Below are 22,645 nucleotides of genomic sequence, written 5' to 3'. Positions count from 1 at the left end.
TGTCCTGTCAAATGATATTGAAAGTCTGAAGTGAACATCTTGTATTAGTACTAAGCCATAAATAAGAAACCAACTCCAGAAAAGCCCAAAGTTACAGTTTTGTACACGTCTATCTAAAGCACACAAGAATAAGGCAGGTCTTAGCAATGGAAAAACAAAAGAACAGAAAAGGATCAAAGAAAACATCAAATAAGACAAGCAGAAATCACTTACTGCTTCTTTCAGGCCTCTGAACAATCCTAGTCTTCTTATTCTGAATTCCACTTTCATGAAGTGCCTTAAACCAGTCTCTCAATCTGTTTGCAACTTCCCTGAATTCCAAGTCACTGCACACTGAAAAACAAAATGCAGAGTTGTTTAAGGTTTTTCTCCAGGGTGGTAAATTGAACTTTTCAAATTATGCTAAAAAAAAAATCCCCTAACCCCACAAAACTCCAACCCCACATAATAATACAATCATATATGTTCCACAGCTTTAAAAATTTATTTAATTCAGCTGCATTGCTTAGGTATGCCTTCAGAACCCATTGAAGGTCCTGAGAAATAAATACCTGCTGTATAAAGGAATTATAAAATCACAGATGCCAAGGAATAGAAAACTTCCTTTGCAAACTACTATAACCAGCTGTAGCACAGATATTTTCACACCTTACTGCAGATGAGGCTGAGACCCATGACAGTCTTTTGTCTTCTCATTTCCATGATCATTAAGGCAATACTAATCCAAGCCCTACCAGAAGAGGTCAGAGGAGTAATTTAGGCAGATAATCATAAACACTCAGCCTGCTTTCCTACGCTGAGGTACAAAAAGAGGAAATAGGATTGGGAGCAAAAGTGTTTCAACTATGTGCTGGAAGTATATACTTGGAATGGAGTTTCACAAGCCAAACCTGTGAGCACAAACAGGCGACTCCACAGCCACTTGGTGATGGAAAGGATGGATTCTTTGACCAGAAATAGCAAAGGCAGAAAAAGCACACCAGACCAAAGAGAGCATCTGTAGCACCGAGAGCAGCAGATTAGCAGCAGACTGGCTGAAGAGCTGTAAAGTACTGGCAGTTTGCACAGAGGCCAACAGAAGCAGGTATCAGAGAGAGATGTGCAGTCAAGAGGCTAATTCACTGACAAGACAAAGAAAGGGCACGCTTGAAGCAAGTAGATATCTCTCCCAGAACTCCATCTTCCCGTTTGTTTGGGAAGACAAAAGAAATAGCAGTGTTTGGAAGATGACAAGAGCAGAAAAGACAAAAAATGTATCCCTGCTCAGGTAACAAAATACATTCCACTGCCATTCTCAATAGCTGTCATTTCCAAATTGGGATCACTTTCCAGGTCTACCAGTAACCAAATAAGCTACAACCTGAAGAGCTCATACCTAAGTTGTCTGAGCTTCACAGTGACACTCTTCATAAAAAATCTCCAGTTTGCTTACTTTTATTGTGTAGCAATCCAACACATTTAGTGACTTAGCTTTTTTAGCACTTCATTAAATTGCACAACACTATGAAAAACCTACTTGTATTTTGGCTTAAGATAGAAACATATAATTTTGTCAACAACTATCAATGCCTGTACACCTGCATGCACCTAAGCACGGGATTATTTATTCTTTACTGAAGTCCCTCTTGATACTTTGATTCTACCCGTGAAAGAATGAAAGACTAAAGTACAATTCATCCATCCATATATTTGCATATGTTATGCACTTATGTTTTTATAAATATTGTATTTGTGCTTCTCTATTGTGTAACAGAACTATTTCTTTTCTGATAATTTACAGGGAACTGGGGAAAAAAGAATCATAAATAGGCATGTGTAGTAAAAAAATGTATTACAACAACGAGATGAAAATGGTTTTCTGATCCAAGACTACATATTGTAATTCGAACATGTGGGATTTCTATGTTTGTTATGGTGACACCTTCCTGTACCAACTCTTGCAATCAGAGGACAGGTCAGCACAAAGAATCAGCTGTTAACTTGGGACACTTTGCTCCTCTTTAATTTCTCCTTCCATTACAGCTGTATATTGGTTTTTATGGCCAGGTTTTGGTAGCAGGAGGCTGCAGGGGTGGCTTCTGTGAGAAGTTGCCAGAAGCTCCCTCCATGTCCAGCAGAGCCAAGGGCAGCTGGCGCCAGGACAGCCACTGCTGGCCAGGGCCAAGCCAATCAGGAATGAGATAACAAATTCATGTTCAACTTCCTTTGCTGTAACAGAGATGATCAACCTAAAAATCCATTCACCAGAATGCTACTTGCCATTGAAACATGCTTGGTTGAGGTAATCCTGTATGATGAAAAATTATATTAACTAGTTGATACATACTAAAAAATGTTTAGGAACTTTTCATCCCAGTGATGAGCTTGTAAAGATACAGAGTAGTGAAATTATTGTGCAAATTTGTCTCTACTGATTTAAAATAGGTCAAGATGAGGTAATTCAGATCTATTCAGACTATTATTTAACCTGATAGACTGGGAGATGAATCTTTAATGGTGAAAGACAGACAGTAAAGGTTGTAGAAGGTTAGAGAGTAATCAAAAAATGCATATTAAATCACATGAATCCACTCAGGAACCTGCCAAGAAGTAATTCTGTTTTTGTATAATGCCAATGCAAGGCAATCCTGCTATTACAATCAATTTTAGTAGCCATTAAGAGAATTAGTACAAGGTAATACCAAGTCACTAGCTCAAAGGTTACTGGAGTCTGCTGTCATTTCAAGCAATGAGGCTGTCTTCCAAAATTAACAGCTATGGCTATGCAAAAAAATGAAGGTATCAGAAAATTTATGGGTACTTAATCCAAATATAACTTTATTATAAAAATTATTTAAATGTTAGGTGGAACCAACTGTTCAATCTGTTTTCACATACAGTAAATGTTATGATTTATGTTGGTGTTTGAATATACTTTACAGATTGGAAGTAAAATATTTGAAAATGCTGTAGCAGCCTGAGTTCTTTAAGGGCCTTTTGACTCAAGTTCATTAATGAAGTAAAAACAGTGCTACTGAAACCTGTAAAGACATGCAGAAGGTGTTTTAGCACTAGCATAATGTGCTGAATTCCCTAACATATTTAAACCAGTCTTAGCTTCCTGACATAAGAGAAAGTAAGGTATTTTAACAGTGCTTCCTTTTTATGTAAACACAGACAAAATTACCTGTAGCTTAGTAAGTATTGAATGGACATGGACATAATGAGCACACTGCAATACTGTTATATCAAACAGTAGCTTTTGCTAAGTGAAAGATCAAAAAAATGATTTAGGGAAAAAAAAAAGGAAGCAAGAAATACTCTGCACACTATGCAGATGATTTTCTCAGCACATACAATCTCATTCAATCAGGCAGAACTATACTCACAAATTCATGTCTACAATAAAATAACCAGTAAGTAAATATAGAGTATCTAGCAAACTTGAAGAACAGGGTACACATCAACCATGTTTTAGAATCACCTTGTAATTACTCCACGTGAGATGGGCAACTGATCAGTCAGTGTGTGCTGAAGCAAGACTTCCTGCTACTCAAACTTTTCCAACATCTTAGAATTACTGCCTATGACTTTAAAAAGCATAGAAATAAAAACCCCAATATGATATTGTTTGATTCACAGAATAAATATGTTAATAAAATATGCTAAAAGGGACCTCCAGAAGCAGTTCACTCTTATTCTCTGCTAAAAGTAGGTCTAATCACATCAAGCTGCCTAGGGCATTGTCCAGTCATTCGTGTCCTGTGACCATCACAGTACTCATGTGAGGGTTCCTCAGTGTTTGAGAGACAACCCCTCTTTGAAAGGAACTACTATCAACTGCTCTGTAGCTCCACACTCTTGTCCCTGAAAAGTGTAAGAGTAATTCCTGTGCTGTAACTTGAGGATTGCAGCCATCATTCCAGGATTGCTAGACACCCAGAAACCGAGTTAGAGCAGCAATTCCGAATCAGCTGTGAGCAGGATTATGAGGAGCTGTCCACAGCTGATGCTCATGCAGCCCAAAGCCCTCTGACAGCATTACCTGCCAGTCATGTACTATCATATGGCTGCACAGGAAATGCTGAGCACCTGTTCTAGCATGGGCATGTAAACCTTCTTCTGAAAATGAAACTGCCATCAGAACCCAGTGCAGAATGTGCATGGCTTTAAAGACATTACCTACTATAGTAAGCCGGAACATTATAGGACATGTAACTACTCAGTGACAGTACTCTACAAGTACCTTGGCATTCTGCAGAGGTTTTTTTTTTGAATTTAGCCCTGAGGAACTGATTACTTGGACTGAAAATTGCCACCTCCAGAGTAAGGGCCAGTACCCTTGTGGCTAACTCTAAATGTCTAAGAATTGTATGGAAGTGACTTAAAATTCCTGCAATACAGAGCAGCACTTCTAGCTCTGCATCATCTTTCACAAATGGGAAGAGTAACATATGGCAAAAAGAAATGTGCTAGCAAAACCCAATATATTTGGCAGAAGGACAAAAATCCCTCCAAACCTGTAACTAAAGAATGGGACAGTCATTTCAGTCATCTTTTTACCATCCTGGAGGTACAGTTAGAACTGGTTTGGTTTTTTTTAAAAAAGGCTCTAAACTGAAAAAATTCATGCATATATTTGTATTTCTATAAGCTGATATTTATCAGCCATCTGTTATCTCTAGGGCCAATGATTTTAGGAAGATAATACCTTGAAATTATCAAATAAAAGCATTCTGATTTCCTTAATATTTAACTAAATATAGTGAATTTTCTACTTTGGTTAGTCTATGTTATGAGATAATTAATACAAATTCTGCAGATACCATATCAGGGAGCTGCAGCTGCTTATTCTTACCGCCCAAATTAATGTTCCATACAGACATTCTGCACATGATTAATGCTTCATAAAATGCAAAGTGATTTCAAAAAATTACATTTTCATAAAATAAGTCTGATCTTTTTGTGTCCTCACAGTTTTTAAAGACTTCACATTTAGGTATAATAATGACTTCTGAGTGCAGGAAAAATACTAGTAACCACAGCACACACAATTTACATGCCAAGTTACTGTCTTCAACTTAAAATATGTGGGCTTACAAAGACATTGCAATTAAGTGAGACAATACTAATTCTTTAGTCTCTCAGAAGTATCACAGACCTGTTGTGGAATTTGCTAATTTATTTTCTGGACAGTCAATGTATATGGCTTCCTTTACTCACTGTTACTAACCTTCAGTGTAGGCTATCATTTCTCATCGTGCTCTGCTATTTCAAACTATTCATTTCTGAGGGTGAAAATGATATTATTAATCTGTAAATTGCATAGTTATGAACACAGACAACAAAAGAAGATAGCAAAGAGATGTTCCACTGTAATATGCTATATTCCAAGATAATTTTCAAATATTTCTGTATATTCAATTGAATCCAGTATTTTGTGTAATAAAAGATATAGGAAGTCTCAAGTAGGGACAGACTAAAAACTGTGTTAGTGGTGAAAGCTTTTAAGGAAACCATAACCCAAAGGTATGGTAGTTTTCAAAAGTCAGTTTTAAGGATTCCTGAAAGCACTACACAGCTCTGGGACAAAGTCTGGACATTTTCTTCCCTTCAAGATCATGACTGACAGAGACCTGCAAAGACTTCTTGCAATTTGATACACAATCCCTTGAAACATAGTAGACAAAAGGTAAAAAGATCACTGAATAATGCCCTTTATGAAGAAAATTTTAAAATATGTATATATTATTTTACCATTTCAAATGAGGTATTTTCTGAAATCATAAATATTCTGTCCTGACAAAAGACCTTAAAAGTGTATTACATCAGGTAACCATGCACAAAACCTAGAAGGGATTGATGGACCTTTCTTTCTGTTGTGATAGACAATTATTGCTCCTCACTCCTATCTACTGGTTTGCACCTTTTCTCTGCCATGGAAGGGCAGGAGAATTAAACAGTGGGCTGAAAAATCACCCTTGAACAGAAATTAACTACAATCTGCTCTGCAAGTGTTTGGCATAAAAGAATCTTACATCATATTGGATCCCACTGAAGTCTAACAGATCTGAGGCTGTATTGCAGCAATTTACTTTTTTCATATTTAGATCGTGATCTGATGCTTTAAACCACTTTGCATTTACTCTAAACATTTGCTTGTGTGTTTTTCTTGAATGTTTAATCACTAACATTGCTGTCAATCTCATAAAATTGTTCATTACAAGAGCACAGTTGCCTATAGACCTTTCAGAGAGGACCAAGAGGGAAGAATCATTCCAATTTAATTATTTGTATCTTCCCTAAAGCAAGGCCAAGAGAGGTAGAAAAACTTTTACTCTACTATTGAAGAAAACTATGACAGTTAATCCATTATATGGATGTAATGTAACAGCAGGACTGCATTCCCCTGGCCCAGAATTACCAGCCAGAGAGATGCAAACTCCACTACACTACCACCACCCCAGTGATATTAGAATGCTGGTTAAGTAAATGTAATCTGCAGCTGTGTCTCCACGCAAATTCACTAATCAAAAGTGTAAGGAGAAATTCAGAAACTAATGAGTTTAAAAAAACATGGTTAGGGCACAAATACCCACAATGTTTACAAATGCATTTATGAAATATGTTAGCAAAGTGCAATTATGTTTTGCTAGTCTATGCATTCAGTACTAAATGGATTGTTCATGAATGTCTGATGTAGATCAGGGAATTTTTATGAGCTGTATATGAATATTCATACAGATAGGAATTTATTTAGCCTTGATAATTTCTAATGTGATTATTCCTGTATGTATTTTAAATCCAAAAATCTTGCATTACCGACAGTGATCCTCATATGTGTTACAGAGAACCTTTAACACACGGAGTGTGACATTAATCAGTATCAGACCCAAACCAGACACCATGAGGTATCAATCTTGGTATCATGGTATCATCCCAGACAGTTCTTTCCCAGCCACAGTCTCTCTGCTGGCTACCTGCACACAGTGCTGTCCGTGTGTCGACTTCGCGAGTACAGAAGTTTTCAGAAGGAGCTGTTCACAGAAGGCACAAATCAGCACCATGTGTATGCAGAACTGAACAAAGCCCTCTTAAAACCCTTACCCTGTTGAAATCTGTAGTAAAATAATTGCTGACTTCAGTACAACCAGAATTTCACCCTCAATTTGCTGCTGTCTAGACCAACTACTTGGTTCTTTGAAGAGGAAAGGAATGCTAACACTGATCAACACAGTGATGATTGTTTAAACAATTCTGTTGACATTTTTCCCAATGAAAAATTAAATTTAATAAATTTTACAATCTATTAAAAGAAAAAGATAACCTTTTTGTTTAAAGAAATGTGACATATTTTGAAAAAATCTATACAAAAAGCATGCTCATTTTAAACAAAATCTATATAATTAGAACGCACACTGTTTTTCCACATGGTGATTAAGAACCTTTCAAGGCAAAAAGGGTATGGGCAATTAGAGATGCCAGGTAGTTATCTATTCAGTTATAATTTCACTTGCTAATCATAAGCCATGAAAGGCATTTATAGTAACTGGTTGTGCTGATTATCAGCACCATTGCCTACAGCTGAAAAGAACTGCCAAGTATCATCAACTGTGAGCCTCTTCACCACTGCATCTGAGACTTCCAAACTACTGTCCTAATAATGGCATCACTGTGTTGCAGTGTTTACAAAAATCTGTAGAAGTCTTTAAACTGTCAGTGACATCAGCAAGAGTCTGAAAATAATGCATCAGAACCTGAGACTTAAAAGTGAAGAAACAAAATCAGTACTACAATTATTTTAAGAAATAATTAAATTCCCTCTGATAATGGTTTTGAAGACATCCTAGTAAGAACAGTAAGAAACATTTATAATGCAAAATTATGTCTATTTCTCATATATTCTTCTGTTCTCTGTCAAAAGACTTTTAACATCATTTTCTAGCTATTATTCCTTTTGTTACTGAAATTCAATTTCATGCATGTTTCTCTTTTGCCCTTTTTGGGCCATGCTCTTAGAAGTATTTTGAATTTCTTTAAACACATCAATAAATACTGAGAAACATATCACAGTGATACCTGAATCTCAATGGTCACACAAAAGCTCCTCATTTCTTTGACAACGATCACCATTAAATCAACATGGCACTACAGAGTCCTGCCAGATTATCCTATTCCATAGGGCCAGCTGCATCACCAGGCTATTTAGGTAGTTTTAAAAGATACAAGCCCTGACAGCCACCTGTGAATTCATTGTGGTCAAACCCCATGTTTTGTTACCACTGCACTGAGCTCAAAAATTTGTTGCTTTCCTGTCTGCATGGCTCATTGCTTCACTTTCAAGATGCTGATATTGCTCCTCAGTGACTTTCAGACAACAGCAAATTCACATCTAGCAAGGTGAAGCTGAGGCACAGCAAATGTGTGCAGAGATTACTGGACTCAACAGCAACCACCACCACCACAAAAATTACCTTGCAGTATAATGGGTCCAAGTTTAGGAGTTTCTCCACAGCTCTTATTTCATTAAACAAACAGAAGCCCTGGTTCCATTTAGTGAGAGTTTTGTCACTGATTTCAGTACCAGCTTTGCATTCAATGAAGATGAATTTTTATAGCTGTAATTTGAAGGCTATTGCTTGGATACCTGAACAGACTTGGGATCTTATTTACTTGCTGCTGTCTGCATATATTATTTGGTTAATTGAAAGGACATCATCAACACATTTCTACTTTAAGAACCAACACTGCTATTATTTCTTAATATGCAATCAACTTACAGAGAAAAACAACTAGTTTAGTCTCATTTTATACTTAATTCCTGTTTTACAAAGAAAAGTTTCTAAGTTTCTAGGGCTGCTCACAGATTAGTCAGAGTTGGTAAATATGATGAAAAATAAACATAATCCAATAACATCCTAAATAACAAAATCCTATAACACACTGTACATGGCAGAAAGTGTCTTTTTGATGATTTATAGCCACACCTGCAGATCTAATAGGACTGGATGTAGTGTGTAATTTTAAAAGGTCATTAAATGTAGAGAATAATTATATTGTGGGGCTGATACTGTTCAACATCTTTGTCAGTGACACAAACAGTGGAATCAAGTGCACCTTCAGCAAGTTTGCTGACAACACCAGGCTGTGTGCTGCAGTCAAGATGCTGGAGGGAAGGGATGGCAGCCACAGGGAGCTTGACACACCTGATAGGTGGGCCCACGCAAACCTCATGAAGTTCAACAAGGCCCAGCGCAAAGTCCTGAGTCGCAGCAATCCCAGGCACAAGCTGAGTGGAGAAGGGACTTAGAGGAGAGCTGCAGAAAAGGAATTCAGAGTGGTGGTTGATGAAAAACTCAACATGAGCCATCAGTGGGCAGTCACAGCCCAGAAAGCCAAGTGAATCCTGGGCTGCACTAAAAGGAGCATGGCCAGCAACTTGAAGATTATTCTCCCTCTCTACTCTGACCTTGTGAGATCCCACCTGAGTATCACATCCAGCTCCAATGTCCCCAACATGAGAAGGACACGGAGCTGTTGGAGCAAGTCTATGACAATGGCTGAGAGAGTTGGGGCTGTCCAGCCTCTGGAGAAGAGATGGTTGTATGGAGACCTCATGGGAACCTTCCAGCATCTCAAGAGAGCCTACAGGGAAGCCTTTCATCAGGAAATGTAGTAATGGAAGAATAAGTAATGGGCCCAAACTAAAAGGGGAAATTTAGGTAAGACATTAAGAAGAAATTATTTTGCATGAGGGTGATGAGATACTGGAACTGGTCACCCAGGGAGGTTGTGGATGGTCCAACCCTGAAGGGTTCAATGCCAAGTTGGATAAGGCCTTGAGCATCCTGCTCTCTTGTAGCCTCCTTCAGATACTGGAAGGCTCCTCTAAGCTCTCCACAGAGCCTTCACTTCTCCAGGCAGAACAACTACAGGTCTCAGCCCTTCCAAGCATCTTTGTGGCCTTCCTCTGGAGTCACTCCAGCAGGTCCACATCCTTTTTATGCTGGGGGTCCTAGAGCTGATGGCGATGACTAAACACATTTTTGCAGGACATGATGCAGTATGGTCAGCAGTTGCCATTACAGTAATGTGGTTTAACATTCCATATAAAAAAACTTCAGTACAACTTCAACTAGTATTTCAAAATCAGCCAGTAACTTCAGCTGGAAAAAAAATTCTAAAAAAAACCCCCACCAAATTACATTGAACCCTAATGTTTCCAAGTTGATAAGGGAAGTTACAATAAGAACACACTTCCCACCAAACCTGAAGGCATTGAATTTGCAATTTAAAATGTTATCAAAACTGTTGTTTAAGCCTTAGAACATAGAAATAAACTAAAAACTCATTAAAGCTTCAAACTTAGCAAAAAACTGACTTTCTTGTACAGGCTGAGAAGAACAAAATATATAAAATCATATAAAAGAATTTGGTTTTATTATCTTCTAGGTACTAGAAATTAAATTTTTGAATTTTGCTGTTTGTGCCTCAAGGTATGCTATACTGCATTTGGGATAAATCTATTAAACAAGCAAGTGGGCAGACTCCTAAATAGAATCATAACTTAGCAATCAAATTAAAATAATTCCTATTCTCTTAGAATAGTATTTCACTTGGAAGGGACCTACAACAATCCAGCTGCCTAACCAGTTCAGGGCTGACCATAACCTAACACATGTTATTAAAGGCATTGTCCAAAATGCCTCTTAAACACCAACAGGATCATCAACCACCTCTCTAGGAAGGCTGTGCCAGTGTTTGACCACCTTCACAGTAACAAAATGCTTCTAAACATCCAGTCTAACCCTCCTGTGGCACAGCTCAGAGGCGTTCCCATGTGTCCTATCACTGGATACAAGGGTGAAGAGCTCAGCACCTCCCTTTCCACCTCCTCAGGCAGCAGACCAATGAACTCACCCTTCAGCCTCCCTCTCTCCAAACTTGCCTGAAATTCTCATCCTTTCCTCACAGTACATGGTTTCTATTCCTGTCACCAGCTTTGTTTCCCTCCTCTGGAGCCATCCAAGGACCATCACATCCTTCTTGGCATGTGGGGCCCAGAACTGCAGACACCACTCAGGGTGAGGCCCCCCAAGGCTGGATGCAGTGGGACAGTCACCTCTGCTGGTTGTCTGCTCTTGCTGTGCTTGATGCACCCCAGGATGGGGTTTTGCCCTCTGGGTTCCAGGGCACACCCTGCTGACCCTCTCTGAGCTGCTGCTGACCAGCACCCCAGATCCCTCTTGGCAGGGCTGCTCTCCCAATTTAGGGTTGTACCCAGCAGTACTCAGTAATACTCCTTATTTCTATATGAGTCACCATGAGGGAGCTGTGACCAAATAGCATCAATGTACAACACCCACTGAACTCAAAACCACTCCTGCTATACCATGACACTGCTGTGTAAAATATCTGATGTAAACAAATAGCTGACCCAAATAAATTTAATGAATACTGAAAGTCCAGTCACTGCCTAAAGTCCAAAAATGCTCGAGTGTTAGGTAAGTCTCTTAGAAGAAATTAATAAACAAGGAAAGAGAAACCATGACATTTTCAGCACATTGATATCGAATAACTGTAAAGAAGATGCAGGCAAGAGCTCCTCTGATTGTTCAGTCACTCAACAGTGAGGATAATTAGAAGAAACTTCCTGAGGCTACAGGCAGTGGTAATGGCCCAAAGGGGAGCAATTCACACAAACTCTCCAAAATCCCCCTGAAAGGCAGTCAGCTAGGTAGATTAGGTATCTAGATTTTATTTGTTTCTCATTTACTAGACATACACACACAAAATAGGTCAGCTCATCAGCAGAAGATAGGAACATACATAAATATATGGCTGAATAAACATAAAAAATAGTAAGTTTTTCTCCTCTCTTCTATCTAGACAAGGCAGGCAAGCACCTGCCTGGTGGGCACAAAACTATGCTCCTGAGCCAAAGATGTAACTAAAGAATCATCATCTCCTTGCTATTCACATGTTCCTTTTTTACCTTCTTCCCCTTCTTAGGCTGTTTCTTTCTATAGTTCCTCACATTTTGACATATTAAGAGTTAATGAACCAAACATTATTTAGATTTCACTGTACACAACATAATCAAGGTGTTCCATTAACTTTGGTGTTGAAAAATTTCCTGTGAAATAAAGTATTTGTTACTCAATACATATTTCTGTAACAAAACATCTTTTATCATTATCATACTGTTACTGAATTATTTTTTTTCCTGGAGAAAACCATAGATAATAATTTTTTGAAAAATACTACAATGTAAAACTTTTTTTCCAGAAAGGTAAGATGCTGAACATTTTGATCTAAATTAATTGATTGATATTTATCCAATAGAAATGCAGATTTGTGTAATTTTTGAGTCCACATACAACCCTTTTCTCTTATAGCATTGGAAGAAGTAAGGAAATTGTCTTCAGGAAAATGTCCATTCTTATATGGCCTGATATTGCACAGATAAAGTAAATTCAAAGTTTTAAAAAATAAAATAATGCAGGGTAACACTGAGACATTGATAGCAAAAAATGAGACCTTTGTAAAGACTGCAACAGGTACTTTGTTTTCACAGTTACTGTTTGGCTTCCACTGCAAAAGAAATTCCTCGTCACTCAAAACAACACTAATAGGCACTTACAATGCTTGATAAGGACAGTATATGCCATTTTGATTTATGTAACAGAATGACCCAATGTCCACATGATACACTGGAACAAACTGCTCAGTTACATAGGAAAAGAGTTCCCACATTTCAACTTTTTAGAATGCTGTTCTTTATCTACCCCAAAACTCTGGACACCAAAAGGAAACTCAGATTATAATAGAACAAGAGCAGAAGTTCTGACCAGACCATTTGGTGCTCAGCTCTCCCAGAAGAGTGTACCACACAAGTTTCACGTCATTAAGCTGCAAGCCTCCAGGACAGCCCAGACTCACAGCATGTGCAGTGCAGGCAGTCTGCACATAAGGACTGCTTGTTTGCCTGGCACTTAACAAACACACGCCAACAGCACCAATCTGTCTGCAAACACCTTCCTAATGGATAGATGCATTTCTATTTCCATTATGGAAGTCCTTAAATCGCAAAAGAGGAATTCTTCCAGTCTGAAGACATCCTGCTTTGAGGTAGAGCAATAGAAAAAAAAGGAATAGTAGATTGTGCAATTATTCCATGACTTCTGTGGTAATGAAATTCAGTACAATTTTATTATGCTGCGTATAGTTAGCTTGCTTCTACATATAAATATATATAGCTAGAAATTTTAAAATTACTTCTAAGGTCCCTTGTATGCTTTGTCCAAATGTCAAGAATAAATCATTACCCATCAGAATGCTTATTTCAGATAGAATTGAACATTACATCTCTGTGCCTGAAGCAGATGGAAAGCAAAGGCTGTTTTGCAGGCTTTATGATTTGCAAGCACTTTTCATGAGTTCTGTTCTGTAAAATATGTTCGGTTTCTAGACTACTAAGACTGGTCATAGTTTTCAGTGTATCTTGTACATTACTATGTTACCCTACAAAAAAACCCACTCGGTTCCATATGATAGTTTTAATGTTCTAGGTGCTTCATATATAAATATAAAATATTATATATATGAAGTATTACAACATCTGCATTGTGTGTGCATGTAGGCAAACAATATTTTTTTCTAAGAGATTTCTCTTAATCTAAGTTAGCATATAAATTTAGAATCACTGTAAACTGTACAAGGTTAGCTAGGAAGTTTATGGATTTACATCACCACTTTAAAATGACAAAGAATTTTTAGTGATAAATATATTTTGATACAAATCACATTTTCTTGACTATATTTCATGTTATATGTTAAGCTACACATTTCTCAACTCCCTCTTCAAATCCATGAGATCAGACTCTATTTCTTTCCCTATATTTTGGCTAAAAAAGAAAAACATGCATTTGCACACAGAAGCAAGTGTAGTATTCCTTAATATACATACATGTGCCATAGTTCTCAGACCATTTAAAAAACTTGTTCTCTAACAGGTATTCACAAGTAACCAAAACTGTCTCACTAATTGCCACTGAAAGTGACAAAATCACTCATGAGTTTCTATTATGATAAGACAATTTTGGTTACATAATTATAACATGGACCTTTACATTTTACATTTTGTGCATCAAAAGAACTTCATATGATGAAATGTTGAAAGCGCTTGGACCATTTTCACTGGAGAAGAAAACAATGGGATCTTATAAATGTGAATAAATACCTGGAGGGTGGACATAAAAACAGAACCAGGCTCTCTTCAGTGGTACCCAGTGACAGGGCAAGAAGCAATGGGCACAAAGTGTTCAGCAGGAAGTTTCTGCTGAACATTAGGAAAGAATTTGCTGTGAGAGAAACTGGGCTTTCCAGAGAGGTTGTAGAGGCTCCGTCCTCAGACATTTTAAAGTTGCCCCAGAAAACTCTCAACCATGGTCTTGAGCAACCTCTTCTAAGTGGTCCTTCTTGAGCAGAGGGGTGGAGCAAGAGCATCTCCAGAAGTAAATTTCAAACTCAAACATTCTGCTAGTCTGTGACTCTGTAATACTGGTGTGTAGCTGGGTAAAAGTTTGGTAGCAGGAGAATTTTACTGATAATTTCAAACATCTCAAGAAAAATCAATTCAAGTGATGGTATAATTTAATTCTTCCTTTACTGGACCTTTGTTCAGATTCTCTGTGCTAGTTGCACAGATTATTTGGGGAAAAATTATTTTCCTTTCTTGCTCCTTTTACACTAAGCAAAGTTTTCCACCTCCTTATTTCTGTATTTGTTTCAGGTCTTGAGAAGAGAAATAGAGCAAATCAAAAGCCTGACCCCTTTGTCATATGAAAGTCTGATCTTACAAAACAACTGATTTTAAATCTCTCCCAGTACATTCGAGGAATTTAGAAATAAGGTTTATAAGAAAAAAGGGAAAATCTTTATGACACTGGATATCACTTACGCAAAAACTAAAATAATTTTAAATAAACTAAAATAGCAAATGAAACAACTGAAGATAAATGAGTAACTAACTGCTTATCATTCTCTCTAACTTTTCTACCCTAACTTACAAGGACCAATACCTTAGACTTATTACTGGCAGAGCAAAGTGTTACATGGTATGTGCAAAAATAGCACCAAGTGGTCTAGGAAGAGGGGGAAAAGACAAAGAAAACAGTAATATATTGTTCTTCAATGTAAGAAAATTAGAATGTTCTCCAGAAAGGGAATATACTTCAGCTAGGAAGCTGAATTACTGTATCTAATCTGAACTGTGTGCTACATTCCTGCCACTACTGAGAATCTCTTTCACGAAGCTAAAGAAATCAGATCCCTGGCATCACTTACTGACATCAATGAGCTTCTGACAGCCCCTCATGCAATGCAGGAAAAACATCCTGACAGACTGGCATCTTACACGACGAGATTCAAGCTGCCCACAAATGAACACTACAGAGGGGCAGCCTGCTAATCCTTACTGCCAGTGAGAGCTCTCACTAATAATTAAAAGACCATCTGGATGAACTGTGGACATGGGAACTCATTGCTTGCATTACAAAATCTACCTTTAGCCCTAGTGAATTAAATTCCAGAAACATCAAGAAATAAACACATGTACACAATAACCTTGTGAATAACTGCATTAATCTCTAGTTTTCCTTTCCTGAGCAGTAAATTGTCACAGATGCTTGTCTCTGACACTTTGTCTGCATCCTTTGGCCTTGACTCACTATATACTGTTGGCTACTGTTAGCTTTTCACTCAGAAAAAAACCACTTTAAAGCTATCAATCAGCAATTTAAAGCTGGTGGACAGCTCTTCTAAATTATTGCAATCTGTAGCGATTTTCTTTTAAACTTGCCTTCCTAATGCTGTGTATCCTGTTTTCTATAAATTCTTGTTATGATCCAATGCTCAATTAGAAGGTCAGAAACATCCCAACTGACTTGGATATGCTTGCACAAACTCTCCTTTTTTCTCTTTAATAGATTTAACAGGGTGAAACACAAAACCAGAGAGTACTACTGTCACAGACATCTTTTGTGAAAAATCCTTTCTTTAGGATTTTTCCCCTTCTGGGAAGCTGAGGCCCCAGAAGAAGAATGTAAACAGTGGTTGTCTGCGGCTGTGGAATGTTACGGGTGCACCTGTGATTGGTCTTCTGTGAGTGTTAGGATTTACTGACCACTCACAGGAGCGTTGTTCTTGCTTTCTGCTGGACATAAAACTTCGTTGATTCATTCCTTTGCTATTCCTAGCTTAGCAGCTTCTGAAACTTTTCTCTCTTTTCCTTTTAGTATAGTCATAATGTATTATATATCATAAAACAATAAATCCAGCCTTCTGATCATGAGTGCAAGACTCTCGTCTATCTCTCACCCTGAAAAATCCTTGCAAGCGTTGTAACATCCTACTATTTTCTTTGGTCTCTTGAGCCGTAGCAGTATTTTGTTCACTTTGCTAAAACTATAAACTCTCTTTCCATTCCTTTTCTGAAGCTCAACCTTTAGAAAGAAGGTAACTACATAATACCAGCGATTTAGTGGCCTCTATCTTTGACGTATCTTTAATCCTCTTAAACTGTATATACAGAAATACTGTAGAGGTTGGTCAGCTTCAACTACTGACCTTAAAAGAAAACTAGAAAAAAAAAAAAAAACCAAAACAGATTCCTGTGAGACATAGTAAACTTTCTTAAAACCTGCACACATCTAAATTTGAGACAAGCCTGCTGAAGAGACCAAACAGAACAAAATTGTCTTAATTACTTACTTTCCACTTACACAGACTTTATTACTCTCTTTTTAAATGTTCTGTACTCTACTACTGTTCTCAGCATTCTAAGAAACTTCTACTAAAAACAGGAAAAAAAAATACAAAAATATTGACAGGAATTCCTACTGAAGAATAATCAATCCAAGATTTCCTATGACTTGTACTCTTAGAAATGGTAAATAGAAGACTTTTTTGCTCTTTTGTTTCATACCTCTCTACTAGTTAAGACATAACTCAGTACTAATAAATCTCAATATGAAGCCAGTAATTTTAGAGAGCAGTTATGTTTTAAAGGCGCCACCATATTAATGAGCCAAAGCTTAACAAGTGGAAAAAACTGAACAAGTGCTGATGCCTGCATGTGAGGTGGCTGTAGCACTTGAGGTTGCAATATCAGCAGAACATTAAAAGAGATGCCACAGTTAATTTCCTGGATCATGGTGCCTTCAGGAAAGAAGTTGGGTTTTTCATTTTCCATGAAGACTTTAATGTTTTACTTAGAGAATTTCTGACATGTAAAAGTAATACGCATCTGTGATATAAAATAAAGACATCAAGAAAAAATAAAATTAGTATTGTATTTTGTGATGCAGATAAAAAGCAACACAGTTGGATAATTACTATACTTTGAGGCACAAAGGGTTGATCTAATAATTTTATTAATACATGTTTTCATAATGCTGATTCATCAAGAATATAAAATAAATCTGAATTTAAAAATACAAAACCTGCCTTCTTGGCAGTAAAAAAATTCAAGATGTGAAAATGTAACACTTGAAACAGATTTAGACTATGCTGACACTAGTACATATTCTTACCAAGACTCTGAGTAAAGCTGTAGTAACCTACAAAAAGACTCAAAGGTAGCTATTTTGCATGCAAAATAAGAACGGGGGGGTTTTCAAAACACATCTTTCCCTTGCTTAAAGACACTCAGAAGCATGCAAAAATTGTCCTGCAGAGTTATTGTTAAACAACTTTCTTTTAATAGTGTTAATTCTTTTTCTAACCCTGCACCATCATTTCAAACTATTAGAAATTATCACAGCTAGAAGTGAGTGGTATGAACATGGCCTAGGTGTTATCATACACTCAATGCACAGAAAGACATTTTCAGAGCATCAGTGAATACACACAACCACAGTAAAATGTTCAGTACTGTCTCAAAAGTTTACACCAACCAAGAGAACAATGGTTCTCAACTGGGAAAGAATGGTCAAGCATTTATGCAAGAAAAGCAAAAGTGAAACAGTCAATCAATTCTGTTCTTCTGTCTGTATGCTCAGGAGGGGTGAGAAAGTTTTTTTTAGAGAAAAATTCTACTTTTATGTGTAAGAACCGATTGTATATTTACTATTGAAAGAAAGAGGATATTGTGTAACCAAGTAAGGATATGCTGGTACCCAAGTAAACTTTTTCCTCTGAATAATACATTACTAGAATATTTGCTTAAAATTAGCTCAAGTAGAAACTAGTTACCATGACAGAGGTCAGCTTCAAAGAATAAATTAGATATAACATTTATGTTGAAAAAAAAATAAATTGAAAGGGCTACCATATCACCAGGATATTAATGAATTTCTGTCAATTTCAGTGGAGCAGTTGTAGAAATATCAGCAATAGCTGCCAAAGACAGACATTGCAATCCCTGTCTTCTAAAGGCCTTTGATATTTTAAAGAAAATACTAAAAAAATTCTGGCAGCTATTAAAACAGCCACTTCAGAAAAAGTGATACTGCAACTATTTAACAGGGAGCACAGATAGCACAGTTGAAGTACTAAAGTAAAAAGGATATTGAAGTACTAAAGACTCAATTAATATTATTGGGAAGTGGTTGCCAAAAGGTTATCACATGCTCTTTAAATACCACTCAGCTTACATCCTACTTGAAGAGGACTTCATGAATCTTATTGCTCCACCTTCAGAACACTACTGAACCATCATCAGTCCATTCCTCAGCTTCCTAAGGACCTCAAGCAGCTTCACTGTCAATAAACTGACATACTTACAGAAAAAATAATTCAGAATTAGTTTATGTAATTAGCACATGTTTTATCTTCAAAAAATAAGAAGGAGGCGCAAATTAAGTAATTTAAAGTAATTACCTGATTTACAAAAACACCTGATTTTTCTAGCAGTTATCTTCCACTGTTGAGTAAGGAAAGACTTTTAAGTATTACTGCTTATTGATGGTATAAAAATAGTATCAGTAAAAAAAAATTACCAACACATCAGTAAATGAGACACAAACATAAAGACATCCTTAGCTTATTTGTTCATTGCATGAACAGAAAGATGATATAGATACTTAGCATATGATCTGCATCTCTTTGGTTATTTATTCTCAATACAACTACTGTGACACACTTGTAAAGCCTTTAATGTACCATAAGATTGGCAAGGCCCCTTCATTTACATAATTAAGGCAATTATAGCCATAATAATCAAATGCAGCACCATTTTAATGGTCTGGACTATATGTAAGCTTCTGCTTTATAATCCATTGAAGCTGGTTGGTGAAGTGCAAAAGAAAATAATGAATATATCCTAAAAAAAGCATGCTCTCATGATTAACTATAATAGAGTTTGTTGTGCAACACAGACTAAACTTCCAAATAATTTGCATGCTTTGGGGACCCTAGAACTGAATTTGTTCATTAATTGTTCCAAGATCTAAGTTAACATTAATGATTCTAAAACCTAAAATGAAAACAGCATTAATTATCTTCTTTCATCATAACAGCTTTCCTGTCTTAAAATTGCAGGAACACACACAAAAGCACAGGCTGATAGGCTGTACATAACTTTTCTGCCTCTAAAGGCGTATTCACCATCGGGTTCATTGGGGCATGTAATATTCCCATCTTCCCTTCAGTGTCACAGCTCTTTGCAATACTGCCCACAAGCACTCAGCTAACAATCCTTGCTCAGTACTACACTTCATCCTGGAAGCAATAAAATGTTCTTCTTCAAAGCATTCTCAAGTACGTTCTGCAGCGTCACAGGGACTATTTTTCATAAAAACAGCATATGCACTCTAGTTTTTCTTACAGTATTATTATGGAATGGGCAACCTTCCCTTAATCCTTCACTTCTTCCTTGTAACAGTCAAACTCATCCAAATTTTAATTCATTCTGCAATTATGACCTAATTGCAGAGAATATCAAAACTACAATGACTGCTCAAGCACATTCTGCCTTTTCACTTTATTTATACTACCAGCTCCACTCTGATGTGGATTAATAGTATTCTTTTACTATAATGTCTCTGCCTCATTGCTCTATCTGCCTTTGTGATACCACTTCTTTTCTGTTCTTTTCAACACATACTTCTAATGCTTGATCTCAAATATTCTCATCCTTGTAAGAACAGAAAGAAAAAGCAAAAATTTTTTAGCCAAAAGGTCATCTACCAGTATAATAACCAATTCTAGTTATCCATTTTGAATTATAAAGGTGTTTTAAACAAAGTGGACACACACTATTCCATGCAGGAGAAGTTTGAAATTATAGGAGAAACAGGCATCTGGAGCAAAACTGAGTCACTTCTAGAGCCTAACAACAGCTCGCACAGCTGCATCTCCATTTCTCCAGTCCTTCAAGCACAGCCACAGGCTCCTCATCACTCCCACACCACATATGGACAATACCTGGCAAGACTCCTGTAAGACTCCTTTCCAGCCTTTTCCTTCCTTCCTTCCCTCCAGAGGAAGGAAGCTCAGGAGTGTGGCTGTGCTCTGGCTAAGCCCAGGCTAGCTGACAGGGGAACCAGGGATTGTGGGCACACAGATCAGACCACTCTCATCCCAAACACATTCTCTGTCTTTCTACACCTCTTAGATTGCTACTAATCACTACATTAGATTACTATAAATTATGATGGAGAAGTCTCTTTTTAGAAAGTCTTAGCATGGAGTTTGATTAATGAAAAGAAGATACTGCTGACAATTTTACTTGGCTCAGTGTCACTTCAGAAAAAGAAGATAGTTAAAAAATTTTAAAGAATTATGCAAAAAATGTATCTTAGCGTTGAAGAAACAACCAATAAAATTACCTCCACTGAGTTTATGTTATTACACAAACAAAGTAATGAATCCTAAATAAATGCCTTTTACAAATACAGTAACACAGTATTTTAGGGCTAGCAAATTCTCTTTTCATCATATATATGGAAATAATTCACAAATACAAATGAACTGTTGCAAAGATTATTATTCTGCTACCTCAGAAATAACCTATCATTTATAAATACTCTAGGAAAGCTGTAAAATCTGGTAAAACAATAGTACTTCTTATTAAAGATCAAGTAAAAAAAGGTGTATCACTCACCTTATATACCACAGAGAAAAAAAGGACATTCTTAATGAAATAGGCTGACCAAATATCAAAGCATAAAAATCCACAATGCATCAATGTTCACTTTATCTTCAAATTATACGTAAGCTATACCTACAGCTCACTGTTGCTGTAAATGTATGTAACAAAGTAAAAAAGGTGAAAAACAGTAGCTTGAATGGTTGGATAAATACAGGTTTAAGATAAATAGCATTAAGTCTGAAAAGTAAAATCTATGTATTCTAGCAAAAAATGCAACAAAAGAAAAATGAGCATTTACTTGTAAGTCAGTACCCTCTGAAGAACTACAATGTATATACAATAATACATTTTAGTTTCATAGCACTTTTAAAATCAAAAGCTTTCAGAAACAATAACAAAAGAGTGTTCAGAAACATCAGTAGAGTAAGAAGGTTTACCTATGGATAATGTATTTTCCTCTAACAAGGAAACTAAGTCACAATATTATAGCCAATTTACATTTAAATCAATAGCATGATTCATGCTGATGCCAGCAGTAAAAGCAAGAGCAGAAATTTTAGGCCAAATTCAGTTTTTGTTGTGAGCTCACAATGAGACCAACCTCAAGCAATGTATATCAGTACAGATAAGACAAACTCCTGGATTTGAGCGCTTCCACTGATACCAATCATTATGCTCTGGCATTTCAGGCTTTATCTAAAGACTATATTGAGAAAAATCAGCAAAGTTTATGAAAATTAATGAAATTAATGAAAATTAAGCAACTAAAATAGTGTAGAGAATTTATTTTATTATTGCATTTTACAGAACTGCAATAGGAATTACATAAAAAAAAACCTTACTGAATATAAATATATGGCTAGGAAGAACAGTAAACTAGAAAGCTGACAATTACCCAGTGCAAATTTAACTCACATATAATAAATGTTGCTACCACCTATACTCCCAGACTACCAAGACCACCTCCATCCATTTATTGTGCATATTCCTCTGAGAATGTTAACTGAGAGCAGCTTGCCTGTGATGATAACTTAATTTTCTGTAACAAGCATGACAGTGTGAAATTAAATGTTACAATTAGACCTTTTAAAAAAAATTTAAAACATACTACTGCATTTGTAAATAAAGGTCAAACAGCAATATAACATAACAGGTCACTGATAATATCAGGCCTAATACATGTTGGTTTGAAAATGGATTTTTATTCTATTGATGTCCTGTAGTTACCTTTTCAAAAGAGAAATAGGGGATTACAAAACAGCAGTATCCGTCATTGAAAGGCAGAAATACAAAGACGAGATTAAGTAGTTAACACAAGTGATAATTTTTGCCCTCAATCTCTTTATTTGGGAAGTCTGGAAACCAGTCAGTGTTCTCTCTGAATGTAAACAAAACAAAAGCTCTTTTTTGGCATCTATATCTGTACTATATGAAGAGTAGTAGAGGTCGTGTATTAAAAAGATGATGCTATGCAAATTAAATCAGAGGATTTGGGAGAGTGCTGCTTGGTTGTTTGTCCCTCTATTTGTTTTTCAAGCACTGATGCACACAGAACAAACCAGTATCCACAGT

At 36.6% G+C, this 22,645-nt stretch overlaps 1 protein-coding gene across 3 annotated transcripts in view; it reads right to left on the bottom strand.

Annotated features, from left to right (window-relative positions):
- SPOCK3 (SPARC (osteonectin), cwcv and kazal like domains proteoglycan 3) overlaps window positions 1–22,645 on the bottom strand; it is a 162,965-nt gene that overhangs the window by 19,326 nt on the left and 120,994 nt on the right. For all 3 annotated transcript variants that reach the window (XM_063156251.1, XM_063156249.1, XM_063156250.1), the window contains one exon: window positions 214–333. In XM_063156251.1, the coding sequence (XP_063012321.1) occupies window positions 214–333 (120 nt within the window). The remainder of the gene's footprint in view (window positions 1–213; window positions 334–22,645) is intronic.

The sequence above is a fragment of the Melospiza melodia genome, chromosome 5 (assembly GCF_035770615.1).
Source record: "Melospiza melodia melodia isolate bMelMel2 chromosome 5, bMelMel2.pri, whole genome shotgun sequence".
NCBI classification, from domain to species: Eukaryota; Metazoa; Chordata; class Aves; order Passeriformes; family Passerellidae; genus Melospiza; species Melospiza melodia.
This window is presented reverse-complemented; position numbering and strand designations above follow the sequence as displayed.